The 25,826-nt window shown below is 47.4% G+C and overlaps 1 protein-coding gene across 1 annotated transcript; it reads right to left on the bottom strand.

Annotated features, from left to right (window-relative positions):
* Positions 1-7,745: 7,745 nt before the first annotated feature.
* On the bottom strand, positions 7,746-9,293 carry LOC127336761 (agmatine coumaroyltransferase-2). The gene has a single exon (XM_051363600.2). The coding sequence runs from the start codon at positions 9,100-9,102 to the stop codon at positions 7,783-7,785; it is 1,320 nt and encodes a 439-aa protein (XP_051219560.1). The 5' UTR covers positions 9,103-9,293; the 3' UTR covers positions 7,746-7,782.
* Between the last annotated feature and the right edge of the window lie 16,533 nt (positions 9,294-25,826).

Raw genomic sequence — 25,826 nt, 5'->3', positions numbered from 1 at the left:
GAGGACCGCGACCTATTTACGGAGGTGTCTACACGGTTGGAGAATTCGGCCAAGGAGTTTATTACCCAACATGGGTGGCTGCATAGTCGGAGGATTGCAGCTTCTTCACCATGATGCGCTTTTCACTTAGTCGCTTGTTATGACATGAACTTTTCTGTTTTTATACTCTTGTGTGGACGGCTGTGTGCATCATAGTTATGCAGAGGCCGGGTGTATTACGAAACTTTGAAGTAATAAAGCCCCCTTTTTCGAAAAAAAAAAACTAGCACAGTGCGACTCAATGTCAGTGCATGTGTGTTGTCCTATGTAACGCTCTGCTAGAACGACTATTTTGGAGCCCTAGTTTTCTGATTACTCTTCAAATTAATAAGCCTTGCAAGCCTAGTCTTTATCTGTGAATCAATTTAAAAGACATATTCCTTGATAACCTAATTGCTAAATATATGTGGACAAAATCTTCTATGGTCACCGTATTAATAATGATATAGGTGGACAAAATCAACAAGAAAACTATAGATTATAATTTGGAAGGAAGAATGCTTAGTAAGAAAACACATCACAACTTACAATAGGAATTACAATACCTTTTTCTCAAGATTGGTTGATGTTGCTTCCGAATTGCAACTGCCTGCTCAGCCATCCTAAAGGTTATGTTGCACTCTAATTTGCTTCTTTTTCTTTTGTCGTTGCTATTTCTCTCGCGATGCCATTATTGTTCATTCTTCGTATCCTTGTGATTGCATATGAGCTAAGTAGATTCCCAAATTTTCCCTTGTATGTGTGTGAGTTTACATAAATTACCTGTAGGACAACCAATTTCTAAATTCAACTTGTTAATTTTGTCGCATGCAAGCTAATTAATACCCCTTTTTTCCTTACACTCTCCAATATGGTAATATTGTTTACATATTTTTATTCCTCTCCAAAAAGATGGCAGACGTAGTAGAAACATGTCGTCAAGTAAACAACACATCATGTGGGGCACTCGGTGGAGAAGCTAGTGGAGTAGCTGTTTATTGTTGTTGTTAATTGATCTTGTTTCAGTGTATAATTGTTCGTCGTAAGCTTTTGTAGTATCCCATGAAGATCAAATCGATCAGGAATAGAGGATTAATCATAATCTCTCGTGCTATTTTTTTTCCGCATAGATAGATAACTCGCCAAATCCATCAAACCATATCGTCATTGATTCAATGTGTGCACCGAGGTTTGTGGTGCACAAGAATGTGATGTATCAAGCAACCATTTATTTATTATTAAAATCAGGGCCAGCCCTGACCCATGGCCAACATGGTCGGCCGCCTAGGGCCCAGGCCAGGGAGGGGCCCTACGAGGCTAAGATATAATATCCCCTTCACCCCTATTAAGAGCATCATGAACAGCCTTTATATATTCACTGGTAGAAAAATGGCCTTTAGTCGCGGTTCGCAACTGCCATTAGTCGCGGTTGCGCAACCGCGACCAATTAAGCGCGACTAAAGGCCCCCCCTTTAGTCGCGGTTGCTTACGAACCGCGACTAAAGGTCCGTCCACGTGGGCGGCTAGCGTGCGCCTGGGCGAAGGACCTTTAGTCGTGGTTGGTGTCCCCAACCGGAACTAAAGGCTATTTCGTTAATTTTTTTTAATTCATTTGGGTTTCTAATTTTTTTTCACTCCGTTCTTTTTTCTATTTTTTTCAGAATTTCTATTATTTCAGTTATTTGCATAGCTTAGTCTCTATCTCTAACTACACTTATCTCTAGTCAAATTACTTACTCGTGGTCAAACTTCCCGCTCGGTCACCCATCCTCCCACTACTCCACCTCTAGCACGCTTAACTTCCGAGTTCCATTCCGTCCCGCATCCAAGTGCTACGCGCACATGTATGTGATACTAGTATCATATTAATCCTATTAACATGTTGGTCGATGTCACATTTTTTTATTGTTTCAATTTCAAATAATTTTTTTCATAAACAAAAATAATGATGTAATAATAATCATGAATAAATAAATAAACATTAACTTTTATTTATTTTAATTTTTTTAATTTTTTTCCAAAACCTAAAAATTTGAAAATCTAAAATTTGGGTAAAAGTAATATTAATCTTTATGCTGGATGCAATTATTAATTTTATTTTTAAAAAAAAATTAAAAAATATAAAATCCATAATTTATAGCAAAAACTAAAATCTTCCTGCTTTCGTATTTTTATTTGGAATTTTGAGAATCTAAAAATTGGCTAACCGGGTAAACCCGGGTGAATTCGAATGTAACTTTTTCCCAGGATTCTTTTGATATATTATACGTTTTTTTCCGACGTCGTATGCAAAAGTTATTGCGGTTTTACCATTTTTTTAACTTTTTTTGCAAAAAAAGTGAAAATTCGAATTTCTTAATTTCTCCGAATAGTAGGTTGCATAACATACAAGAATCTGAAAACAATTATTTTTTTGAATTTTCTATCATTTTCTTTTGTATTTTACAAACCAAAAAAAGGCGATCCACGGGGGGGGGGGGGGGGGGTGGTGGGTGGGGGGGGGTAAAAAAACTCGGAAAAACCTTTAGTCCCGGTTGGGGACACCAACCGCGACTAAAGGGTACCCCTTTAGTCGCGGTTGGTGTCCCCAACCGGGACTAAAGGTTTTTCCGCCGGCCGCATCCCTCCATAGCCCTTTAGTCCCGGTTGGTGTTACCAACCGCGACTAAAGGGGTACCCTTTCGTCGCGGATGGAGCATTAGTCGCGGGTTGCTTCCCGAACCGCGACTAAAGCCCCCTTTAGTCGCGGTTCGAATATTTCCGGGACTAATGGGGGTGGACGGAAGCCTCTTTTTCTACTAGTGATTTAGGTAAGATTGCTATAAAATATAGCAATTTGGTTTAAAATGTTGCTCCAATAGACTTTGTATAAATGGTTCCCACACCAAAAAAAAATTAGCAATCTTGCTATATTGGCACCTCCACTTGGTATATTTGCAATGCCAAGAGCCACTTCATATAACTTTTGAAGCGCACGTGGGAGAGCTAACTACCGCTTGCTGAAACTTCTTGTGTCCTTTTCGTGCACGAGGTCGGCGCTGCACCGCCTCCTTTGCCACCGCCGTCGTCCCGCCTCCGCCGCCACCTACCGTGCCCCCGCTGGCACCTCTCACATCCCACGGCAGTCGAACTCCTGCCTCTGTCGCCTGTTACCGAGCCTGCATCGGTGCCCTCTCCGTCCTGCCCACGATGTGCCGCCCCAAGTCGATTGATGCCGATTCTAGCCGAATTGACCGGCGTCGGCACCAGATCTATTGATTTCGGTCTATATCGGCTAGATTGACCCCTCCCATGGCCGTCAGTTGTCTACTGCCTCATCACCGCTATGCTCTAGCGTGTGGTACTCTCGGGGGCCGTGGCGGTTGCACAAGATGGTGATCGTCGTACTCCGACCAGCCGTGTGGTTGGTAGGCGAGCGGCAGGCATGCACGAGTGGCATCGGGCGGCATGGGAAAGCGGCATGTGGCGAGCGTGGGGCGGGCGGCCAGGCGGCCGCGTGCATGGGTGGAGGAAAATGATAAGATAGAATGGAGGAAAAAAAAAGAAAAAAAAAGTGTAGGTCTCATGTGTCCATTGCCACTTTTGGATTGCTATTATAGGAATGCTACCAAAACAAACTTTGGTTGAAATTACTATATATTCTCTCTCCTTTCTATAACAAAATTTTAATAATCCAATATAGCAATGCTATTTAAGATGTTATAAGCATGCCTACTTCTAATTAACCATGACCTAAAGAAAATAGCATACACGATCAGAATTAGGAAAACTTGAACAATCTGAAGGCCTGGCGAGTGGCGATCGGTATTTAGAAAAAGATCGATCGAATTCGACCACACCCACTCATCCACACACGCACGCCTCGTCGAGGCAGCCTCATCCATTCGTCTTCGTCTGCTCACTCGTACACTTCCCTCACGGTTGCCTCCATTGATCGGCCCTACTCATGGGTTTGTTGTGCTCCATCGATCGGATGCCCCCTACGATCGGCTTCTCCTAACGAGTCAAAGTGACTTCATGCCGACACATCTCTGGTAGCTTCTGCCCTCTATGTAAGTCCATAATATAATCACTAATCTAATCCTATATCTAGTCTTTGATTTAATCTCTCAATTAGTGATAAGGGGAATCCCACCAGATCTTCCTAGGGTGTTGCCCGATCTTTCACAACGAGAACCCAGATAGATAGAATCTCCCACAACGCGATGAACACAGCCTGAAGAAGAGGGATGAATCTAGCAAGCAACGGCGATGAACGATACGCCTTAAACTTGAGCTAGACGATCCTTGATGAACACAAGAACCTTTGCAGCGGATTTTTATTAGAACTAGGTAAACGGCAGCGCCGTACCCCCGGAGGGATGATACACGTGAACACACGCAATAGTTTTAACCTAAACTTGTCTAACCTTAACCCTAGCCACACCATCTCCTTATATGAGGGGGTGGTGGCCGGCCAGCCCTTGTGGGCCTCTCTTACTTGGTTTGGATGGGCCCAAACCAAAACTGACTCAACTTATGAAAACCCTATTTGGCCCATATATGACCATTACATAAAATAACATAACTAGGCTGGTGGAGTCCTGAAATTGGGCTTCACATCGGCCTCCATACATGTATCATCCTCCTCCCCTTCAAGAAGCGTTGTCCCCAACGCGCGAGGGTCTTCCGGAAAAGGTGACGTGATATGAATATCACACATCCGCGCCGTCTTCAAGTCTTGCCTGCCTACCACATCACATCCTCCCTCTCGGCGTGCTTGACTCGATACAGCATTTGGCGCCTCCTTTCTTCTCCACATGAGTTTGGACTTCGGCGCCAATACCTTCTTCTTGTGAGGTTTTGATGGACACCTGTGTCACTGAACAAGACCCTGCACAAGATGTGTAATGCATGGGCCACATAAATGTCTCACACGTCCATCCTTGTCTCGATGCATCCACGGTGTAGCGGAAAACTAGACTGCAGTACTCCTAGCACAGTAGTGTTGCTGCTCACTGTATCCACTGACGCGCTCGCCTCCCACGCGCATCTGTGCCATATGTACTGAAGCACCATCAGCACAAATATCATCAGTCTGCATACTAGCATCAACACAAACTGGAACTGTAGCACATGCTGCAACATCCACATCAATAACAAGTGTAGCTTCATCCGGCTTGTCACCAACAAGAACTATCTTGTCATCTACAGGCATGGCTGAAACATCACCAACATCAATGCTCGGAACATCATGCACCTCATGCTGCACTTTAGGCTTGTGCAACTTCTCCTTGCGTACCACCAACTCCACATCGGACTTGATATGATCATCACCCATAGTCTTCAAAGTCCGTTGTTTGGCACCATGCATAAAAGAATATGTATTTGCTTTCCTAGCATGTATCACATTACGATCATACTGCCAAGGACGCCCAAGTAGCAATCCACACACCTCCAATGGAAACACATCGCACTCTATCTCATCAACATAATCATCAACTATAAATGGTACACACACCTTATGAGTAATTTTCAGCATACCACAGCTATTCAACCACTCAAGACGTTTAGGTTCAGGAAGACGCCATGTAGACAACCCCAATGCTGCCACCATCGCCTTGTTTATGCCATTAGTACAGCTACCACCATCAATCATCAACTTGCAAGCCTTGCCCTTTATAATGCACTGAGTCTGAAACAAACTCCACCGCTGACCCTTGTCAACTATCTTGCAAGCATCATCTTGTATGTTGCATATTCAGCCCGCTCAATGGTACATCCTCCTCCATAATCACAGTAGTGTCCATGGTATCAGAGCCAGGTTTCCTCTCCACAGTAGTGTTAGAACACACCACCTCCTTGTCCAACTCCGTGGACTTGACCCAAAATCTAGCATGCATAAACTGCTTGAAATCTACCCAACTAGACCTTACACCAATGATACCCTCAACTATCAGAAAATCATGGTACCAACGAGCCAGAACATCATCAACACGCTGTACCACCAAACGCACTATCAAACGCCTTGCATCTTTCAAAACCACCCTCCATGTTGGTTTCCCAAATCTGAAATTCCGCCGGAGTCGTAAAACTAGCCAACTTCCACTTGAGTGTAGATGCATCAAATTGTGAACCCATCACAATACCGAGGTAATCATGATAGACATCTTCCCTCCTATCTGCCATGCCGCCAAAACTTGAAGAAACAGTAGCAGAAACATCAACAACAACAGTAGATGAGACAGCTGGAAGCAACACAGCAGCAGCAGGGCCGGTCAGAGGCCCGGTTTGGCCGGCTTGGACGGTCTATGGCCCAGTCATGCCGGCCTGGGCGCCGTTCGGGCCGGCCTGGGGCCCGGTCATGCCGGCCTGGGCACCGGCCTAGAGGGCAGACGCCCCTGGAATTGGCCCGGTGGGCACCGGCCTGGGAGCCGGATTTGGTCGGTCTGTCCGGGCTGGAGCCCAGTCTGGCCGGGTGTGGCACCGGCCCGGCCGGTTCAGGAACCGGTCGGCCGGTCCTGGCACCGGATCCTGTCGCGATTTGCCTTTTTCCTCCCGACTCAAAACACCAAAATTCGCGATTTTGACACCTGGAACAACCATGAACGATGGAAAAACTGCACCACAACAGCATCAATCTTCCTCCACCCAACCTCGTTCAATCTAGAGCCAATCTCCTCCGAAGCCAACCGATCCGATGAGATCGATCAACCCGGGTGTAGATGCTTCTCGTTGAATAAAAAATTCGAAAAACATAGCAAAAAAATCAAAAATATCTGAAACTTTTGGACAATAAACATGAACAAGTACTCTAACTGTACACCAAAAATCTCCCAAAAATGACATATGTAGTGGTCTGTGTAAAAAAAAATCGAAGTGACGCGAGAAACAAATCTAGATGTTCCAAACAACACCGCATTTTGTCTTTTTTTTGCACAGACCACTACATATATCTTTTTTTGGAGATTTTTGGTGTGCAGATAGGACACTAGTTCATGTTCATTGTCCAAAAAAATCAGATGTTTTTTAATTTGTTTACTGTTTTTGATTTTTTTATTCAATCAGGAGCATGTACACCAAAATTCAGAACTGGTTTTTAGCATTGAGGGGCTTTTTTGTTGACTTCGCTTAAGGGTCCCGGAAAATGTAGAGCCAGGCCTGATTAAAGTGTGACTAATTGTTAGTCGACTTCTCAGTTAAGTGATGTCATTCAAGATTAGAAGTTGGTTCCGTTTATAGTGCCAAAACAGCATGAACAAATAATAGTAATTAAATCAAAGAAGACTAAACGTGAATCCGGCATCAAGTACGCCACTTCTACTCCGGTGCTCCCCCCTTAGCAAATATCAGGCTGCATTAAAAATAATAATGGTTGAGATCCTCCAATATCTCTTCGTAAGCAGGGTCATGATAGTAAAATTTAAAAATCGGATATGTAAGTACGACCCTCTAGAGGCCCGTATGGCCCGCATTATCTTGTACGATTATTTTCTATAAGTATAGTGTACTACTACGGTGACGTACGTGTACCGAATAGGCAAGACATATAAAAAAGGGTCGTAGACGTCTCCACGTACGTCATCCCACCAATTTCCCCACCAAAACAGAAATGAAAATACCGTATGTATACATACGGGCATACATGGGATGGATATGGGTCAGCGGGCCTAAGGTTGGAAAACTAAAAAAAGAATATAACCTCTCAACTTGTGTTAGGGGGGAGCACCGGAGTAGGACTCCAAGTACGCATGGCAAGTACTAGTAGGTGCGAGAGAAGCAGAGCTAGTCGAGTGTGTAGCAGCAGTTCTTGAAGGTGTCCATGTCGCGGCTGAAGAGCGGCACGTAGGCGTCCACGCTCCCGTCGGCCAAGAAGGACGGCAGCAGGATGAGCAGGCCTTCCACCGGCAGATAGCTGGGCATGAAGAAGAATGGCCGTCCGCCGCCGAAGTCCATGTCGTAGAACGGGATCCGCAGCCAGCTGTCGACCTCGATGTTGGGGCTGAGCACCATCTCCGCCGCGTCGGCCGTCGCCACCAGCCGCTCCTTCTCCACGGCGCCGGAGCTGGCGAAGTCGATGAAGGACTTGAAGTAGCCGTCGTTGATCCGGGCCACCTCCCGGTTGATGAGCTCCACCGCGTGCTTGACCGGCCTGGTCACGAGGTCCCCCGCCGTGGCGGTCGGCCGCGCCCAGAGCACGACGTTGCCTGTGTAGCCGTCCGGCACCCCAGGGCTCATCCGCGCACGCCCGTCCACGGCGATGGCGACGCTGGTGGACTCCCCACCGTCGAGCCCGCGCGCCTTCGTCATGGTCCGCCACAGATGCGCCACCACGCACTGCAGGGTGCTGTAGGGCCGGTGCGCGCCCGCGGAGGCCTGCGCCTTGAGCTTGGAGATGAACTCCCGGCTGAAGTGCACCTTGTTGACCACCACCTCGTCGTCTTGAGCTTGGACAAGGTCGCAAGTGTGATCCTCCTCGTAGGGCTTGAACTCGACGCCGCGGTGCTCGTACTCGACCAGCGGCTTGTCCCGGGGCTGAAAGAATGACGCGCGGTCGTGGACGGGGACAGGGTCGATGGCGACGCCGCGGGTGGCCTGGCTCCACGCGACGAAGAAGTTTCCCGTGGCGCGGCCGTCAGACACAATGTGCTGCGTGGTGAACCCGACGACGAGGGACCCGCAGGGGAAGCGCGTGACCTGGATGAGCATGAGCTCCTCGGGCCCGTCGTCACCGCTCGGATGCAGGCACAGCACCTCGGGCGTGGGCTTGAGCGGCATGACGCTGTCGAGGGACACGTCGGCCGTGGCCTCCACGAACCGCGCGCCGGCGTCGTTGAGGAGGATGGCGCGGTTGTTGCTCTTTGCGTCCACGCCGAGGCGGCCGGCCCACTCGCGGTAGTCGACGAGCGCCCTGGCGAGGCCGGCCTCGAGGACAGCGTTGGGCGGCGCCGGTGGGCGGAAGGCGTAGATGACGGAGATGTAGGTGTCGAAGTTGGCCTTGTCGAGCACGGTGAGCGGGACGACGTCGGCCGTGCTGCCCGGGGCGACGCCGCAGCCGGCGTAGTCGGGCGTGACGGCCTTGGACGAGTGCACCGTGACCTTCATTTCGGACGACAGCTACTTAGCTAGCGTACGTGAGGAAGTTATGAGCAAGTGATTTAGCCGAGCTAGCTGACACGACAAGCTAGCTAGATAGGCGGTGAGTGATTGATTACTGGATACTGTCTGTGAGATTGTGAGCTGATGGTGGAGCGTGTTCTATATATAGTAGTCCAGTTTAAGAGTATTACACGCACGCATGCGTCCATGTCCGTTGCATGCATATCATGAGATGAGATGAGAGGGCAATAATACTAGACTTACGGACTGGTTATGCTACGGAAACGTTACGGACACACATGTTGCGGGTTGATGAGAGGGTGTGGTTGGTGGATGGTGCGCTGACTGCTTCAACGAAACAATGGTTGGGCCACCACGACCAAGCATGACATATTTGTTCTCGGGGAAGACGGAACTGGTAGAAAGCGAGAGCTGACCATGCCATTTTTGCCTCTTGGTCCAAAAGAAGAAACAGCTAGCGGTAGTCGTTGTTGTAGTTGGCGTCTTGAAGAGGACTGCAGTTAGCGGAGGATGAGATCGGGACGCCGCGCGCGCGCGCGCGTTTAGATTTCAGCAGATGGCGACCGGGAGAATAAAATAGAACTCCAATTGTAAAAAATTAAGGTTTTGCTAATTCTCCATCTCTGTCAGCAGAATTAGCTCAAAGCATCTCAACAACGCGTCAATGCCCTATTAGTGGTGTTGGCATGCGTGTTCCCTCCATTTGAGATTGGAGCTGCATATACCAGCGCTCCACTAGACTAATCTCAATAGAAATTCTGATCCAAAATAAGATAAATTCAAACTTATAATAGGAGACTATGGAAGGCTCATAACGATAGAATCTCCAAGAACAAGCTCTGCTCCTCTCATCAAGTTCTTCATCCATCCGTGGAGGACATCTTATATTTGAAAGCTAGTGTATGTATGTTCCTCCTTGAAACAGGCTTTGCTTTCACTATATATTAATATAGCAACCACACCGCTACAAGGGTTCGAATTTTTTTAAAAAAAATGTTAAGGCAACAACACAAACATGCCCAAAAGAAAAAATGAATGAAGCCAATGACGAAGCGACGAATCGATTATGACCTACAGCCGTTACGCCCTCTGTCTTATATCATCCACGTTTGAAACACTTCAAAAGGGGGCGCCCAGAGAGATCTTGGCAATGCATGCATGCGTTGCATGGTTGGTGAGGCATCAGGCATGGGTACAGTTGAAAGGGCAGAGTTCTCCGATTTGAGGATTTGGATTGGATGGGTCAAATTACAGTTTCTACGGAACGATCGATATTATCTAGACCAAGTTTACCATTTTTGCTGCTCCTCCCCCCGAATTGGCACCATCGAGCTGGGAGAATGAATAGTTGCATGCGTACCGACGTTTTCAGCATCGGGCCGGAGTAGGTGAGCAGAAGATCATGTCGATACGCCTCGTTCAGACTAACTTGAGGCACATTTTTTTGAAATGGGGAATAAAAATCCCTGCTTCTACATCATGATGATGCACACGATTTTTTATTTAGATCATGAGTATTACAAAATTTATTACATCTCAAGCGTCGCCGAGGATTGATATAAGAATCAACCATCGAAAGAAACAAAGTACAAATAGACTACAGAAAACTGTATCCATCAATGTAGCCGCCTATTGTGCCACCAGCCAGCCTGCCACAAGATATCCTGAGCGACCGTCAGGAGCCGTGTGCATCCAGTAACCATAACATCCATGTTCCATTGGCTACGAGCATGGTCATTAAACTTCGCTGGTGGATAATGTTAGGGCAATAAGCTTGTTGTATTACCAGTGGGCAAAGGCCACAATATATAGTACATGTACAGGTGCACATATGTAGAAAGCCCCTTAACATATGGGGAAACTACAATATACAGATATATACATCTAACACACCCCCCCCCCTCAAACTCATGGTGGATCCACAACACTGAGTTTGGAGAGTAAGAAATCATGCTGCGCTCGAGTCTGTGCCTTCGTAAAGAAATCCGCCAACTGCAAATCTGAAGGCACATAATGAACCGCAATAACATCATCCTGCACCTGAGCATGTGTGTAAAAAGCATCAACACCAATATGCTTGGTCGGCTCATGCTTGACCGGATCACGTGCAATACTGATAGCACATGTACTGTCAGACAAAAGTGGAGTGGGTGTCGTAACAGAGACCCCAAAATCTGCAAGCAACCACCGTAACCAGGTCACCTCAGCAATCAACAAAGCCATAGCCCGCAGCTCAGCCTCAACACTCGAATGAGAAACTGCTACCTGTTTCTTCGTCTTCCAAGCAACAAGCGAACCACCAAGAAACACACAGTAAGCAGAAAGTGAACGACGATCCGTAGGATCACTCGCCCACGTAGCATCCGAGTAGCACTGGAGCTGGAGAGAGCTGGAACGGGGAAAGAAAAGGTGACGAGTGATCGTGCCACGAAGGTAACAAAGAACACGGAGGAGATGACTATAGTGAACAGTGGTAGGAGCTGAGACAAACTGACTCAGAATATGAACATGATAAGAAATATCAGGACGAGTGACACCAAGATAAACACGACTCCCAACAAGATGGCGATAACGAGTGGGATCAGGAAGAGGATCACCATCAGTAGGACGAAGCTTAACATTAAGCTCCATAGGAGTATCAACCGTGCGCTCATCCCCAAGAGCAGCACGAGCAAGAAGATCCTGAATGTACTTTTCCTGAGAGATAGAAAAGCCATCAGAAGTGGAGGAAACCTCAATGCCAAGAAACTAGCGAAGAGGACCAAGATCAGTCATAAGAAACTGATCGCGAAGACGAGCCTTGATGAAGGCAATATACTCAGGATCATCACCAGTAATGATCATATTATCAACTTAGAGAAGAAGAAGAGTACGTCCACGAGGAGAAGTGTGAACAAAAAGTGCTGGATCATGAAGACTAGGAGAGAAACCAGCAGTAGTCACCACAGAGGTGAAGCGCTCAAACCAGGCACGAGGGGCCTGTTTGAGACCATAGAGAGAACGTCGAAGATGACAAACCATACCATCGGGAACAGAATACCCAGGAGGAGGCTGCATGTAAACCTCCTCACTCAACTCGCCATTAAGAAAATCATTCTGAACATCAAGCTGGGAGACAGACCAGCGGCGAACAGAAGCAACAACAAGAAGGGTACGCACAGTAGTCATATGAGCCACAGGAGCAAAAGTCTCATCATAGTCACGGTCGTGCTCCTGCTGAAAACCACGAGCCATAAGACGCGCTTTATAGCGCTCAAGAGATCCATCAGAGCGAGTCTTAATTTTATAGACCCACTTACACGTGATGGGATGAACACCAGAAGGGGAGAAACAAGATCCCAAGTGCCAGTGCACTCAAGCGCAGCGATCTCCTCGGCCATGGCAAGCTGCCATTCAGGATGACGCTCGGCATCCCGATAAGAACTCAGCTCGGAAACGACAGAGAGACCATACTGACTAGGAGAGTAACGAACTGGAGCACGACGCTGACGAACAGGCCGTGAAGGGGGGAGCTCATCTGCAGAAGACAAGTCATCAGAAGAAGAGGAAGAAGGGACAACATCGAAAGGATCCGAAGCCGGAGAACGAGGAGTACTCGGTGGACTAGACGAACGAGAGGATGGCGCCGAAGGGGGCGCAGCAGAAGTAGGAGGGGGGAGGAGGGACAGCAGGGGGTGCATCCGGAAAAAGAAGAAAATAGATATCATCCACCGGGTAAGTACCCTAGGTGGGGCGAGGATAGAAGGGACGCGTCTCATCAAACGTGACTTCACGAGAGATGCGCATCCAACGACCAACAGGGTCCCAACAGCGATAGCCCTTATACTCATCACTGTATCCGAGAAAAACACACTCAACAGACTGAGCGTTCAGTTTGGTGCGTTCGCGAGGAGGGAGAAGAACATAGCAAACGCAACCAAATAAGCGAAGAGTCGAGTAATCTGGAGAGCTACCAGAAAGACGCTCGAGAGGAATTCCACCTTGAAGGGCAGCAGAAGGCTGAATGTTAATGAGGTAAGTCGACGTAGCAACAGCCTCAGCCCAGAAATGCGGCGAAAGAGAGGAAGCAATCATCATAGCTCGGGTAGTCTCAAGAATGTGACGATGCTTACGCTCGGCGACACCATTTTGAGCATGGGCGTCGGGACACGAGAACTGGGCAAGAGTGCCCTGCTCAGCAAGAACACCATGCAGGTGCTGGGAGATATACTCTCCGGCAGAGTCAGCACGAAACACACGAATAGGCGTGGAATACTGAGTACGAACCATGGCTGCAAAACGCTGATAAATAGAAAGCACCTCACTGCGAGAGTGCATAAGAAATAACCAGGTGTACCGTGAAAAATCATCAATAAACAAAATATAGTATCGATGACCCCCTTTCGAAGGAAAGGGAGCCGGACCCCAAACATCCGAATGAACTAAATCAAAAGGTCGCTGAGATACAGACGCACTAGTAGGATAGGGAAGCTGAATCTGTTTGCCTAACCTACAACCCTGATACGAATGCAAAGACACATCTCCTGAGACAGACCCCAGAAGACCACTACGAACTAATGACGATAAACGGGAGCCACAGAGGTGACCCAACCGATGATGCCACTGCTGAAAAGATCCAGTAACAGAAGCAGCAACCGCAGGTGAACTGGCAAATGAAGTGTCAGCAGAAGGAACGCGAAGCCAGTCTAACCCCCAGAGCCCCGAGGACTCAAGGCTGCGAGGGCCAGCTCCAACCAGGGCCTGTGTACGGCGATCCTGAACAGCACAAGAATCAGCGTCAAGAATGATGCGACAACCAGAATCAGTAAGCTGACTAGCAGAAAACAGGTTCATCTTAAGACTAGGAACATGAGAAACATCAGGAACAGAGAAAGAGGAAGTAGAAAGGGTGCCTCGACTAGAAACAGGAAGAGAGGTACCATTAGCCGTGATAACACGAACAGGAGAAACAAGAGAGCGAAGAGCAGAAAGACTAGAAGACGCAGAGGTCATATGAAAAGAAGCTCCAGAATCCAGATACCACGGGGATGACGTACCTGACTGTGTAGAAGGTGGTGGTCGCGCGGTGCCAGAAGATCCAGACACAGAACCAGCAGGACCCGTCGAGGAAGAGCCTGTACGAGCGAGCAGACCACGAAGACCACGGATAATGTCCTGATCAGATAGCGCAACAGCAGAAGATCCTGAAGAACCAGTCTGACGACGAGTATGCTGCGGCAGACGTAAGCTGAGATCCCTCTGCCAGCAAGTAGAGATAGTGTGGCCAGTCCTGCCACAGTAGGTGCAAGGAAGTGATGTTGAACCACGAGGCTGTTGGGGCTGACGCTGGCCCTGGAATGGAGGAGTAGGGAGTATCGGTTGTGCCGGAGACCGCAACGAAGCCGACGGCATAGGAGGTCCACGAGCAGCAAGAACAGAGGGAACCTCAAGAAGACCAGCACCACGAAGACGAGTCTCCTCAGCACGAAGCTCAGCAATTACCTCAGAGAGCGGAACACGACCACGGGCAAGCAGCTGGGCACGGCGCGGCTCAAACTCCTTGCGGAGCCCCGACAAGAACTCAAAAACGAGCTCAAACTCCAGATACGCGCGCACCGTCAGACAGCAGGGATAGGTGGCACACACAGCTGTACGGAGAGAATCAAGCTGACGCCAAATAGCAACACTCTGAGTGTAGAACTCATCAATAGTAGAATCACCCTGCTGAAGGTCATGCTCCTGGCGGACCACAGACAGGTAAAGAGCATCCCCAGACGGCTGATAACGCTGACGAAGAAAAGCCCACTGAGCAGTAGCGGTGGGAAGACCCATAAACTCAGCAGCACACTGAGGCAGAACACTGGAGGTGAGAACAGCAGCAGCACGAGCATCCTCATCTATCCACTGAGTGTAATCAGTCAGATCCAGTCGGTAAGTCGCAACGACACTAGAGTGGTCCTGGACCTTCCGGTCATAATCAGCCAGAGCAGTCTCATCAGCACTCTTGGCTGCATCCTTATCCGCCTGAGTAGCATCAGGGGCAAGGGCAACAGGTGGCGGTGCAACAGGTATCGTAGGAGCAACGGGGCGCGGCGGACAGGAGACCTCGCCAGAAAGTACAACCCAAAGACGAAGACCGCCCATGTGGACGCGCATGAAGGCAGCGAAATCGGGGTAATTCGCGCCATCAAAGATCACCGGGCAGCGAGGGATCGCAACATAGCCCGAGGAAGACATAGCTCTCTTTTTTTCACTTTTTTCGCTTTTTTTTTACCTCAGATCGAAGTCAACTGTGACGTGGGAGACGAGAAAACGGGTCGGTGGTGCAGGAAGAAGAGAAACAGGCAGGCGGGCCGGCCGCGCGGAAGAGCAGAGCGGAGGGCGTGGGCGTCGGGCGGAGGCTTTCTGCGGAGAGAGTCCTGGCGCTGTGAGCCCTGCCGTCAGGTAGCAAGCGGGAGCGCTGTGAGCCCTGGCGTCGGGCAGCGAGCGGGAGCGGGAGCGGCCTGGCGTCGGGCGGAGGGCTAGCTCCCAGATCGAAGACGGGGAATCGGGCGGCGAGCGGGAGCAGTGGTATCCGGCCTCCCGAGCGGGAGCGAGCGGGAGCAGGTCGGGTCCAGATCGAAGACGGGGATCGAAGACGGGGATCGTAGATGGGGATGAGAGGAAGAGCAGCAGAGTCCGATTGGAGCGGACGGACGGACGACTGACGGGAGATTGGAAGACGAACAAGCAACGTCGGCCGGGAGAACTAGAGGATCAATTTTTGCTCTGATACCATGTTAGGGCAATAAGATTGTTGTATTACCAGGGGGCCAAAGGCCACAATATATAGTACATGTACAGGTGCACATATGCAGAAAGCCCCCTAACATATAGGAAAACTACAATATACAGATATATACATCTAACAGATAAGATCATACGACAAGGAGTGATCCATGGAGAAAGCTAGCTTTGGTACATTTAAATTTAGACATTATTTAGAGTATAGACACATCTAAATTCGAATAAATTTTAAGATTTACTTTTATGAATGGAGGGAGCAGTATATTTCTGTCTGCGGAAATTCGATAGCGACGTAACTCCCCGCCCATTTGTGCAGCTATCGGTGACATTCTTGATTCTTGTTCTGATTTCACCGGTCAGACTTGCTTGAAGGAACTCGTTAGCAACAGCTCTGCTCAAGGTCCACACCAAACCATGCCTCGGTCAAATGGCTATGGATCGAACGTGGAAGGACGGATGCAAGTATGTAGTACGTACGAAACATGCATGTGGTTGGGAGAAGGCATTTTCTTTCCTCACACATTATAGTCGTTGGCGCGTCTGGTTGGTCAAATCAGCTATTAGTATAATTATTCCCTTGAAGTTTCTTTGTTGCCCAAAAAAATGTGTTCTTTACAAACTTTATCACTAGCTAGTGGGTGGCCTGGGAGAATTGCTATGCTATCGAGATTTGATATGTCCAGTGCGCCGAGAATCATCAAAGTTGGAGGGATATGCACCAAGGACCATCATATCTTAGGTCCAAAGGAAATGAAGCAGCCGAGCCGCCTTATATAGACAATGAGCACGAGTGACTTCTTCCTATTTCATTCACTGTTATTTTCAGGTTAGATCACATCGATCTCGCAGGAGTGCAACTACATGTCTACATTCTCCTCCTATGGTTTTTCTCGCGGTTGTAGCTAAAATCATGAGAAGAATTATGAACGGAGAAAGTAGCTCCTGAGCTTATGACTTCAGCGCATGTATGAAGCACGTTCTTAATTAATTCTCCCGTTCACTTTCACGGCCGGGTGGTCTTAGTCGATCCCGTGTATACGGTCTGATAATAGACTAGCTTTCGCAAGAACAAAGGGATCGGATCAGCCACAAACCAAGACTCGACATGGCGCTTGAGGTTACCGTTGACTAAGTCTCAAATCACGTAGTCAATCATAGTCTTGCCACTCTCCTTCCTCCGTGTGTGCATTTCTCACGTGAAAAAGTTATTCACGTTTCTACTTTATCGAGCTAGAAACTGGCTATCATGAGCAATTCTACGAGTTGTTTTTCTCTTTCACTCGTTGCGTTTTCAGTATCAAGCGAATCCAAGATATCCTTAATTAATCTGTGAAGAGAAGTCGTAAGATTATGCCTTTCAACGGAAGTTACTACTACACTAGTACTCCCTCCTTCTTAAATTAGAATATCTATAGTTTTTAGTTAAATTCATATTTTTTAAGTTTAAGCAATAATATATATAAAAATATCAACATCTACAGTTTTAAATGCACATAAATCTAAAAATATTAACTAACAATTGTAAGTGTTGACACTTTTTTTTAACAATCAATACCACATATATTCATATAATAACAAATAGTACATGGTAGAGATACACGAGCTGTCTCCAATGATTACAAAATAAAGTCTAAAAGATACTAACAAATCTTCAAGGTCTTCAAACTCTTTCTTCTTCAAAGACACAATCTTGTACTTATCTAAAGGCGGCCAAAGATATATAACAAACCATAGGCCTGTAAATACCAACGAAGATTTTCCATAATTTTAATTTGAGCCGCAATGCCAAGACTGCGTGCACGCGTACAACCATTAAAGTAATCAATCAACGTCGGCAAGAGTATCAACACCAGTATGTCAGGGAATAACAACCGATCAGCTTTGTCGACGCCAATGGAGAACCGAGAGTACGAATCACCATTGTCGAGGACGTAGCAACCGGGACACTGCGAGGATTAATCCTCCTCGCGGCAACCATGAGAAAAGATCCAAAATCGATCTGGCGAAGCAAGATCTGAACACCCATACCTAGATAATTGTAATCTTTCAACACCACCATTGACGTCAGTGAGGAGATCTCGTCGTCGAACGAAAGGCCGAAGATCACTTATTGCAAACGATGTCATCTCCATTGAGGGGAAACCAACAAGAAGACGGCTACCAAAACCCTAACATAGACTACAGAAAAGAGTACTTTTATTAAAAACTCCACGCATAGATCGGGTTCCACACTCCTCCCGACGCCAGCGAGGCCGGCCGGAGGAGGGGCAACCAATCTATGGAGGAGGCTGAAGTGGAGAAGGCTAGGGTTTTCTCTAGAGGCGGCGGCTGTAGTTTCGGGAGGATAGGAGCTGGGTTAGTTCATTGTGGAGAGAAAGAATATAATAAGTGTTGACACTTTCTTGGACTGTGCTACCTAGCAGTGCCGCACAAAAGCTGATCCGTGTGGCGGCTGACATGCATGCAATTAATTAATACATTAAATGTGTAATTAATTATTTTACTCACTTAATTAGTCCTCCATGTGATTAATTAAAGGATACACTCCTGGCTAAGTTTTCAGTTTTTGTGCGTGCATGCAAGCTCACGTCATCCAGATTTTTTTGATTTCTGATTTTTAAAAAGTTTTATCTCCCAAACAGTTGATCCGATTGACAATCTGTTTTCACCGTTAGCTTACTAGCGACGAGATCTTCGAAAGTAAATCCCATATCGGTATATTCTGCCAACATTTTTTTTCATCCACAACTACCAGATTATTATTACGTAATTGCCAGATTATCATTACTTAGTTTCTGGATTAGAAAATAAACTTCTTTGTTGCTATATTCTAGATTTTATCACATATTTGCCATGGGCAACATAGGTTCGTTCCACTAGTTGACACGTGTTAGGTTATTCACTACTTAGTTATCGTATTAAAATAACTTATTTGTTAGTTTGATGTACGCCATTCTACATCGATGTAATTTGCATGATACTGTTTTTTGTTGAACTATGTCATCTCGTAATTGACTGGATATGTTTTAAGGGTCGCTCTCAAAATTGTGTAAATCATTTTGATGTATAAGAATATGTAATACGCCATCGATAACTATGCATGGTAGCTACTCGATGCTAATTTGGCAATTGTGACAATGTAATCTGGCAACTATCGTGACGAGAAAAAAGAACTCAAAACGTAACAAGATTGGATCTAGTTTTGAAGCCATTGTCGAGACGAACACAACGGTGAAAACGGATCACTAATCGAATTAACTGTTTAGGAGATAAATCATTTTAAATTTCCGGATTTAGCAATTAATGCTACATGCATCAGCACTATGAGGGAAAAGCAACAAAACACAACGGTCGCATCAGAAGTAGTATTGTGCGGCGCCTCCTCGTAGATTTTCCCCACTTTCTTCTATATAGTTCGTCAAGCTTTGAAAATTTTAACTTTATCCAAACATTATAGACATCCTACTTTAGGATAGAGGTAGTAGTAATAATTTGTGTAAGTGCGTACCGGTCATCCGTGGGAAACCGGTAAAATTCACAAATCTCAGCCAGACCGTCGGATAAACCAGGGAATGTCTTCACTGGAATTAGCTGAAACTTCGCTCACGCCCACCTGCTCATATTGACTTGTGAGACACGTACAGCCGATTGACCAATCGGACTGAAAATTCGAAATCGAACCGCGCGCGGCGCGTAGAGTTCGTGTTTTGACTTGTATCTGGGTTTGGTGAGTCAAGGATGCGGGCCATGCGACTTAGAACGGATTTGGAACCGACGTGACACTGGAGTACTAGTGCATCATCCTCATCCATGCATGAGTAGTGACAGACTGCTGACAATCCAGCTGAAGATTCCCGCTGAATTGACCCAAATGGTCCAGCTGCTAGCTGCCTGATCCAACCATCCTCTAGCAGAGCATTCGCGAAAATCCAGTTCCTAGAGCACCTCCAGTTGTTAGCCTCCCAGGCCGAAATCCGGCGGTAAATAGCGCCGGATGGATGTAAATTTCGGTCTGGGGTGGCCCAGTTTTCCAGCGGCGAGCCTAGAGAAATCTTAGCGATAGGTTGAATTCGTACAGAACATGGCGAAATCAGACGTAGCCTAAATTTAGAGATATTTAACATATATATGCGAGTTCGTACATACATAGACCGATTTCGTAATATATTTGAATTCGGCTAGGAGAACACTTAAATTAAACATAAAACACGGCTACATGTTGAAATGGCGGTAGAACGCCGTGTAGCCGCCGTCGTCGTCCTCGCCGTCGTCGAAGTCGTCGTCGTTGTCGTACTTGGGCGGCGTGGCCGCTGGCTGCTGCTCTGGTCGGGGTCTCCCCAACGGCTAGAACCCTGTCCAGGGTCGCCGAGACGTGGCGCCGACGGCGACGGCCGGTACCATTCGTCGTCGCTGCTGTCCTCCAACTTGATGACTGGTGCGCAGCGCCGGGCGGTAGCGTCCTCCAACAGCCATCGCTGCTGCTCCGCCTCTTCCCTCTCCCACTCCTGCCTGGACCAGACGAGAGCCTCGTCCATGGGCAGGGTGTTGTCGGCGAGGACGAGGTCGTTCAGCGACCTCGCAATCGCCTTGAGAATCGCGGCCTCCTCGGCGGCGTGGTCGGTCGCCGCTGCGGCCACCCTCTTCGGCTTGCGCTTCCGCCCGCGTGGTGGATACGGGGCACACCCCTCACGGATGACGATGGCGTCGGCGCTGCATCCACGGTTGCTCGGCGGAGACATGGGATCTACCTTCACGGGCGCAGGCTGCTCCTCGGTGTCATAGGAGGAGCCGATCCAGACAACCTCATCGCCCATCGAGACGCCGAGCCCGATGACGAGGACGAGGGTGCCATGCGCCGTGGCACCCAGGAGCTCCCGCGTCGTCGCGACACGGACGGCACCAGCCTCGGCGGCGGCATCTGCAGCACCGGGTAGTTGTCGCCCTCGATGTGCGTCAGGACGGCCTCCAACGTGCGGCCCGGCGCGCTTGAAAGAACATATCTCCTTAAATAAGTTGTTTTGGTGTTGATGACAATCGTTTATTTAACTATTCTCAGTGTATAAGAATTGAAGGATTGGCAATGATCTTTGTGCCCAAAAGTTGAAGAGCTCGAAGTTATGTTTCGGAATATGAAATGATCTTCATTTGTGAGCATTAGATGGAAGAAAGAAAAGAAGGAAGAAAGGAAGAAAGAAAAGGAAAGAAGAAAGAAGAGAAAGGAAGAAAAGAAGAAGAGAAGAAGAGAAGAAAAGGAGAGGAGGGGGGCTGCCGCCGGAGGCGCGGGCGGTACCACCGGCCTCCCCACGGCCGGAGCCTCCGGGCCCGGTACCGCCCGCGGTACCGGAAACACGCCATGTCTCACAGTAGGGATCCAGGGTGTTGGGGACGCTCGGCGGTACCCCGACCGGTACCGCGGCCGGAGGCTCCGGCCTGCCCTCCCGGCCCGTGGCTCCAGCGCCCGCCTCGCCACGTGGCCGCCTCCGTCCCGCGCCGCGTCGACACCAGCCGGTAGTACCGGCCCAACCTGGCCGGTACTACCGGTCAGACCTCCTCCAACGGCAGGATCCCCTTTGGGGGTATAAATACCTCTTCTTCTCCAATGGTTCTCTCTAACGAAATTGACCAAATCCGAGACCACCATTGCCGAGCTCAAAACGCCTAGATCTCTCTACTCCTCCACTCAAACTCCACCATACTTGGGGATTTGGTAGAGACGACCTAGATCTACTCTTCCACCGAAGGAATTTGTGTTTCATCAACATTCTTAGTGGATCTTTGTGAGGTGACCTCGAAGCTACTCTTCGTGTAAAGCTTCGTGATTATATCTTGGGAGCCTCCAATTTGGTTGTGGATGTGTGCCCCAAGCTTCGTGTAAAGGTGACGGTTGCGACCTCAAGGCAACCTCTTAGTGGAGCGTGGGCTAGGCCTTTGTGGCGTTGCTCACAGGAGAATAGGGTGAGCCTTCGTGGCGTTGGTTGGCCTTCGTGGCACCACACCCCTCCGAACGTAGATGTACTTCCCTTTACAAGGAAGGAACTACGGGAATCATATCATCGTCTCTCCGTGTGCTCCACCTCGGTTACCTCTATCCTCTCACCGTCTTTACTACTTGTATCTCATTTAGTTACTTGTATCTTGTCACACAGGTGAATTCACATAGTTGCATATCTCGAGAATTTACCTTTGTGTCAAGCCTAAATTGAAAAAGAATTAAAATTTGAGTTTACACCTATCCCCCCCCCCCCCCTCTAGGTGTCATACGATCCTTTCAATTGGTATCAGAGCCTCGGCTCTTATTCGGGCTTTACCGCCTAAGAGAGTATGGCCGAAGAGGGGGTTGCTAGTATGGCCTAAGGGAGATGATGATGAGCTTTATGCAAGCCAATAAACCTCCTATCCCTCCTACCACCACTACCGAGGTTATCACTCCTATTGTGGATAAGACCTCCCTTGGTGCCCATACGGAGGCCGAAACCAAGGATGGAGAGGGTAGTGGTGAGTCCCCTCCCAAGTTAGATCCTAATGCAAAAGGAGTGTACTCGTCGGGTGCTCCTCCGCTCGTGTACTCTCCGGATCCTCCCATTCCTCACCCTCGCATTAATCCACGAGGAGATCCACCGTCACTTAATCCTAATGCTTTTTACTTGTGGCAAACCAAGGTGAAATCATATTTAAATTCCTCATCTATTGAACTATGGAGAATTGTTGTGGAAGGATACAAGCCTCACAATCCTAACGGTTTGTCTCGTAGGGAAGTGGTTGATTGTTAACTTAACGCCACCGCCTTGTATATGATTCAACAAGCCGTTAGCGAGGATGATAGACCATACACCGAGAAGGCAACAACCGCCAAGGATGCTTGGGATATTCTCGCTGAAGTATTCCTTGGAAGCTCAAGCATGAGTCAAAATAAGTTCCAAGAGGTTAGCAATAAAGCCGAGGGATTCTACATGGAAGATGGTGAACATCATCGGGATATGTACCGCCATCTCAAGGCTCTTGCTATATCCTTTCGAGACCTTGGTGCCACTAATGTCGATGATGATTGGATCAAGAGGAAGTACATCAATGCTTTATTGCCCTTTGAACCGGCCGATCTAAGGATTCTCAAGAACAAGCACAACTTTGAGCAAATGACCTCCAATGATGTCATGCAAGAAATGGATGCTTTCAAGGTTGAGTCAAAGATTGCGGTTGATAGTCGTGCCCGGGCCATTGGGATGAAGAGAAGTGAAAACATTGCATTGAAGGCACATGTGTGTGTAGAGGATGATGAAGATTTGATGGAAACTAAGTATGAAGGACACTCCGAAGAACTCAAACGTGATCTACATGGTCACATTGCTCTTCTCACAAAATCCTTTTGGAGAGATCCTTCCAAGTACAAGTTAAAGGGAAACCAAAGAGGAGATGCCAAGGGCCCAAGAGTTAGAACTTGCTACAATTGTGGCAATCAAGATCACTTCATTGCCGAGTGCCTATATGAGAATAGAGAAGATCATGGTGGAAAGCTCATCCTCAAGGACAAGTCAAAGGTCCCTCGCAAGAAGCCATTTGTCAAGAAAAGTGGCTATGACATTACCAAGAAGCCATCGAAGTATGTGTTGATTGCCCGTGAGGAGTATTCTTCTGGAGAAGAAGAAGATGACAAAGACGACTCAAGAAGTGAGGTGGCCGCCATTGCTATCACCTTCACACCTTCATCATCTCTCTTTGAATCTCCCAATGAGGACTCCTCCAACAATGCAAGATGCCTCATGGTCAAGACTTCTCATGTTCTCACTTCCGGAGATGAAGAAAATGTTCACGAAGACACATTAAGTGAAAAGGCCACTAGTGCCTCTACCCCTATGACATCTCTCTTCGAATCTCCCAATGAGGACCTCTCTTTCAACCTCAACAAGTGCCTCATGGCCAAGACTTCCGAGGTAACTACTTCATCCAAACCCACCTCCAAGACTATTGTTTCGGAGTGTGATGTTGAGAGTCTCAAGATAAAGAGAGAAATTATTAGCTTGGATGAATTTATCTCTAACTTGCAAGGTGAACCCAAAAAGCATGTTCAAGTTATCTTGGATAGGCTTGCACATGCCAATGATCTCCTTGATCTCAAGGAGAGATTTGAGAGAGAAAATGCCGATGAGATTGGTGCATTATCTCAAGCTCTTGGGGAAGAACAAGAGCTTAGAGAAGCTCTAGAGGAAAAGTTGTCTTCCATTGAGGAAATTCACAATGAAACCTTATCCAACCTCACTAAAGAGCGTGATCATGCTATTGCCTTATCTAATGTGCTTAAAAAGGAAAAAAGTTGAATTTGGTGTTGGTCATGCTAAACTAACCAAGGAGTTAGAGAAACTTGAAAAGACTCACAAGGCCTTGGAAAGTGAATTCTCTACCCTTACCAGGTCTCATGAGCAACTTCAAATTCAATTAACTAAAAATGATATGCCTAGTTCTTCTACTTCTTCTTGTGATCATGCTAATGTTATTAAGGAGAACACTAGGTTGAAGGCCAAGTTTGCTATGTCCTTTCCTCCCCATGGTGAGAAAAATTTGGATGATCTTTTGAGCAATCAAAGATCAAACAATGGGAAGGATGGGATTGGATATAAGCCGAACACAAACAAGAACAAGAAGGCCAAGCCCACACAAGCAAAGGATAAAATTGTTGTGGGTGGTGATGTCACTAGGGACAATACCACCCATAATAACTTTGCGGGAAAATGTAACCCTCATTATGTGCTATTCCGTGATTACTATGGAGATGTCTATGCTAAATATGTTGGTCCATATGATGGTTATATTTCTTGGTCTATTTGGGTTCCTAAGACCCTTGTTACTAACAAAAGAGGACCCATTGCGAAATGGGGACCTAAAACAAAGACTTGATCTCATGTAGGACTATGCCGCCGGAGGATCAAAATGGGTGCTTGATAGTGGATGCACAAGTCATATGACCGGCGGCAAGGACCTCGTTACGGAGTTGAAGCCTAACTTGGACATGTGGACCGTTACCTTCGGCGACAACTCCAAATCCGAGGTATTGGGTCTTGGCAAGGTTGTGGTTGCACACAACATTACTCTTGTGGACGTCATGCTTGTCAAGACTCTTGGTTACAATTTATTGTCCGTTCATGCCCTAGGCAAGATGGGTATCGCTGTCTTTATTGATGTTGATATTGTGGTTCTCTTGTGGAGCAAGACTCTAAAAGTCGCTTTCGTTGGACACGTCGAAAACAACTTGTATGTGGTGGACTTTTCGGGGAAAACCACTACAAATGTGATGTGCTTATTCGGAAAGGCGGACGTGGGTTGGTTGTGGCATCGCCGCTTGGCCCATGTCAACATGAGTACTTTGCAAAGTCTCCACAAGGGAAACTATATTGTGGGACTAAAGGACAATGTTTGTTTTGCCAAAGATCGTGTTTGTAGGGCTTGTGTTGAAGGTAAAATGCATGATTCTCTGCATCCAAGCAAGACTATCATCTCTTCCAAGAGAATATTGGAACTCCTTCATGTGGACCTTTTTGGTCCCACTACTCATGCAAGTCTTGGTGCGAAGAAACATTGTTTGGTTATTGTTGATGATTATTCAAGATATACTTGGGTTTTCTTTCTCAAGAAGAAGGATGAGACTCAACAAATCTTCATCGACTTTGCCACCGAGGTGCAACGTCAACACAACCTCACTATATTGGCAATAAGAAGTGACAATGGCTCCGAGTTCAAGAACTACACACTCAATGACTTCCTTAGTGATGAGGGGATAAGACATCAATATTCCGTTGCATACACCCCTCAACAAAATGGTGTTGCGGAGAGGAAGAACCGGACTCTCATGGATATGGCAAGGTCTATGTTGCCGGAGTATAAATCTCGCTATGACTTTTCGGCCAAAGCCATCTCCACCGCATGTTATTCTTCAAACCGGCTCTATCTCCGCA

The sequence above is a fragment of the Lolium perenne genome, chromosome 2 (genome assembly GCF_019359855.2).
Source record: "Lolium perenne isolate Kyuss_39 chromosome 2, Kyuss_2.0, whole genome shotgun sequence".
NCBI lineage: Eukaryota > Viridiplantae > Streptophyta > Magnoliopsida > Poales > Poaceae > Lolium > Lolium perenne.
This window is presented reverse-complemented; position numbering and strand designations above follow the sequence as displayed.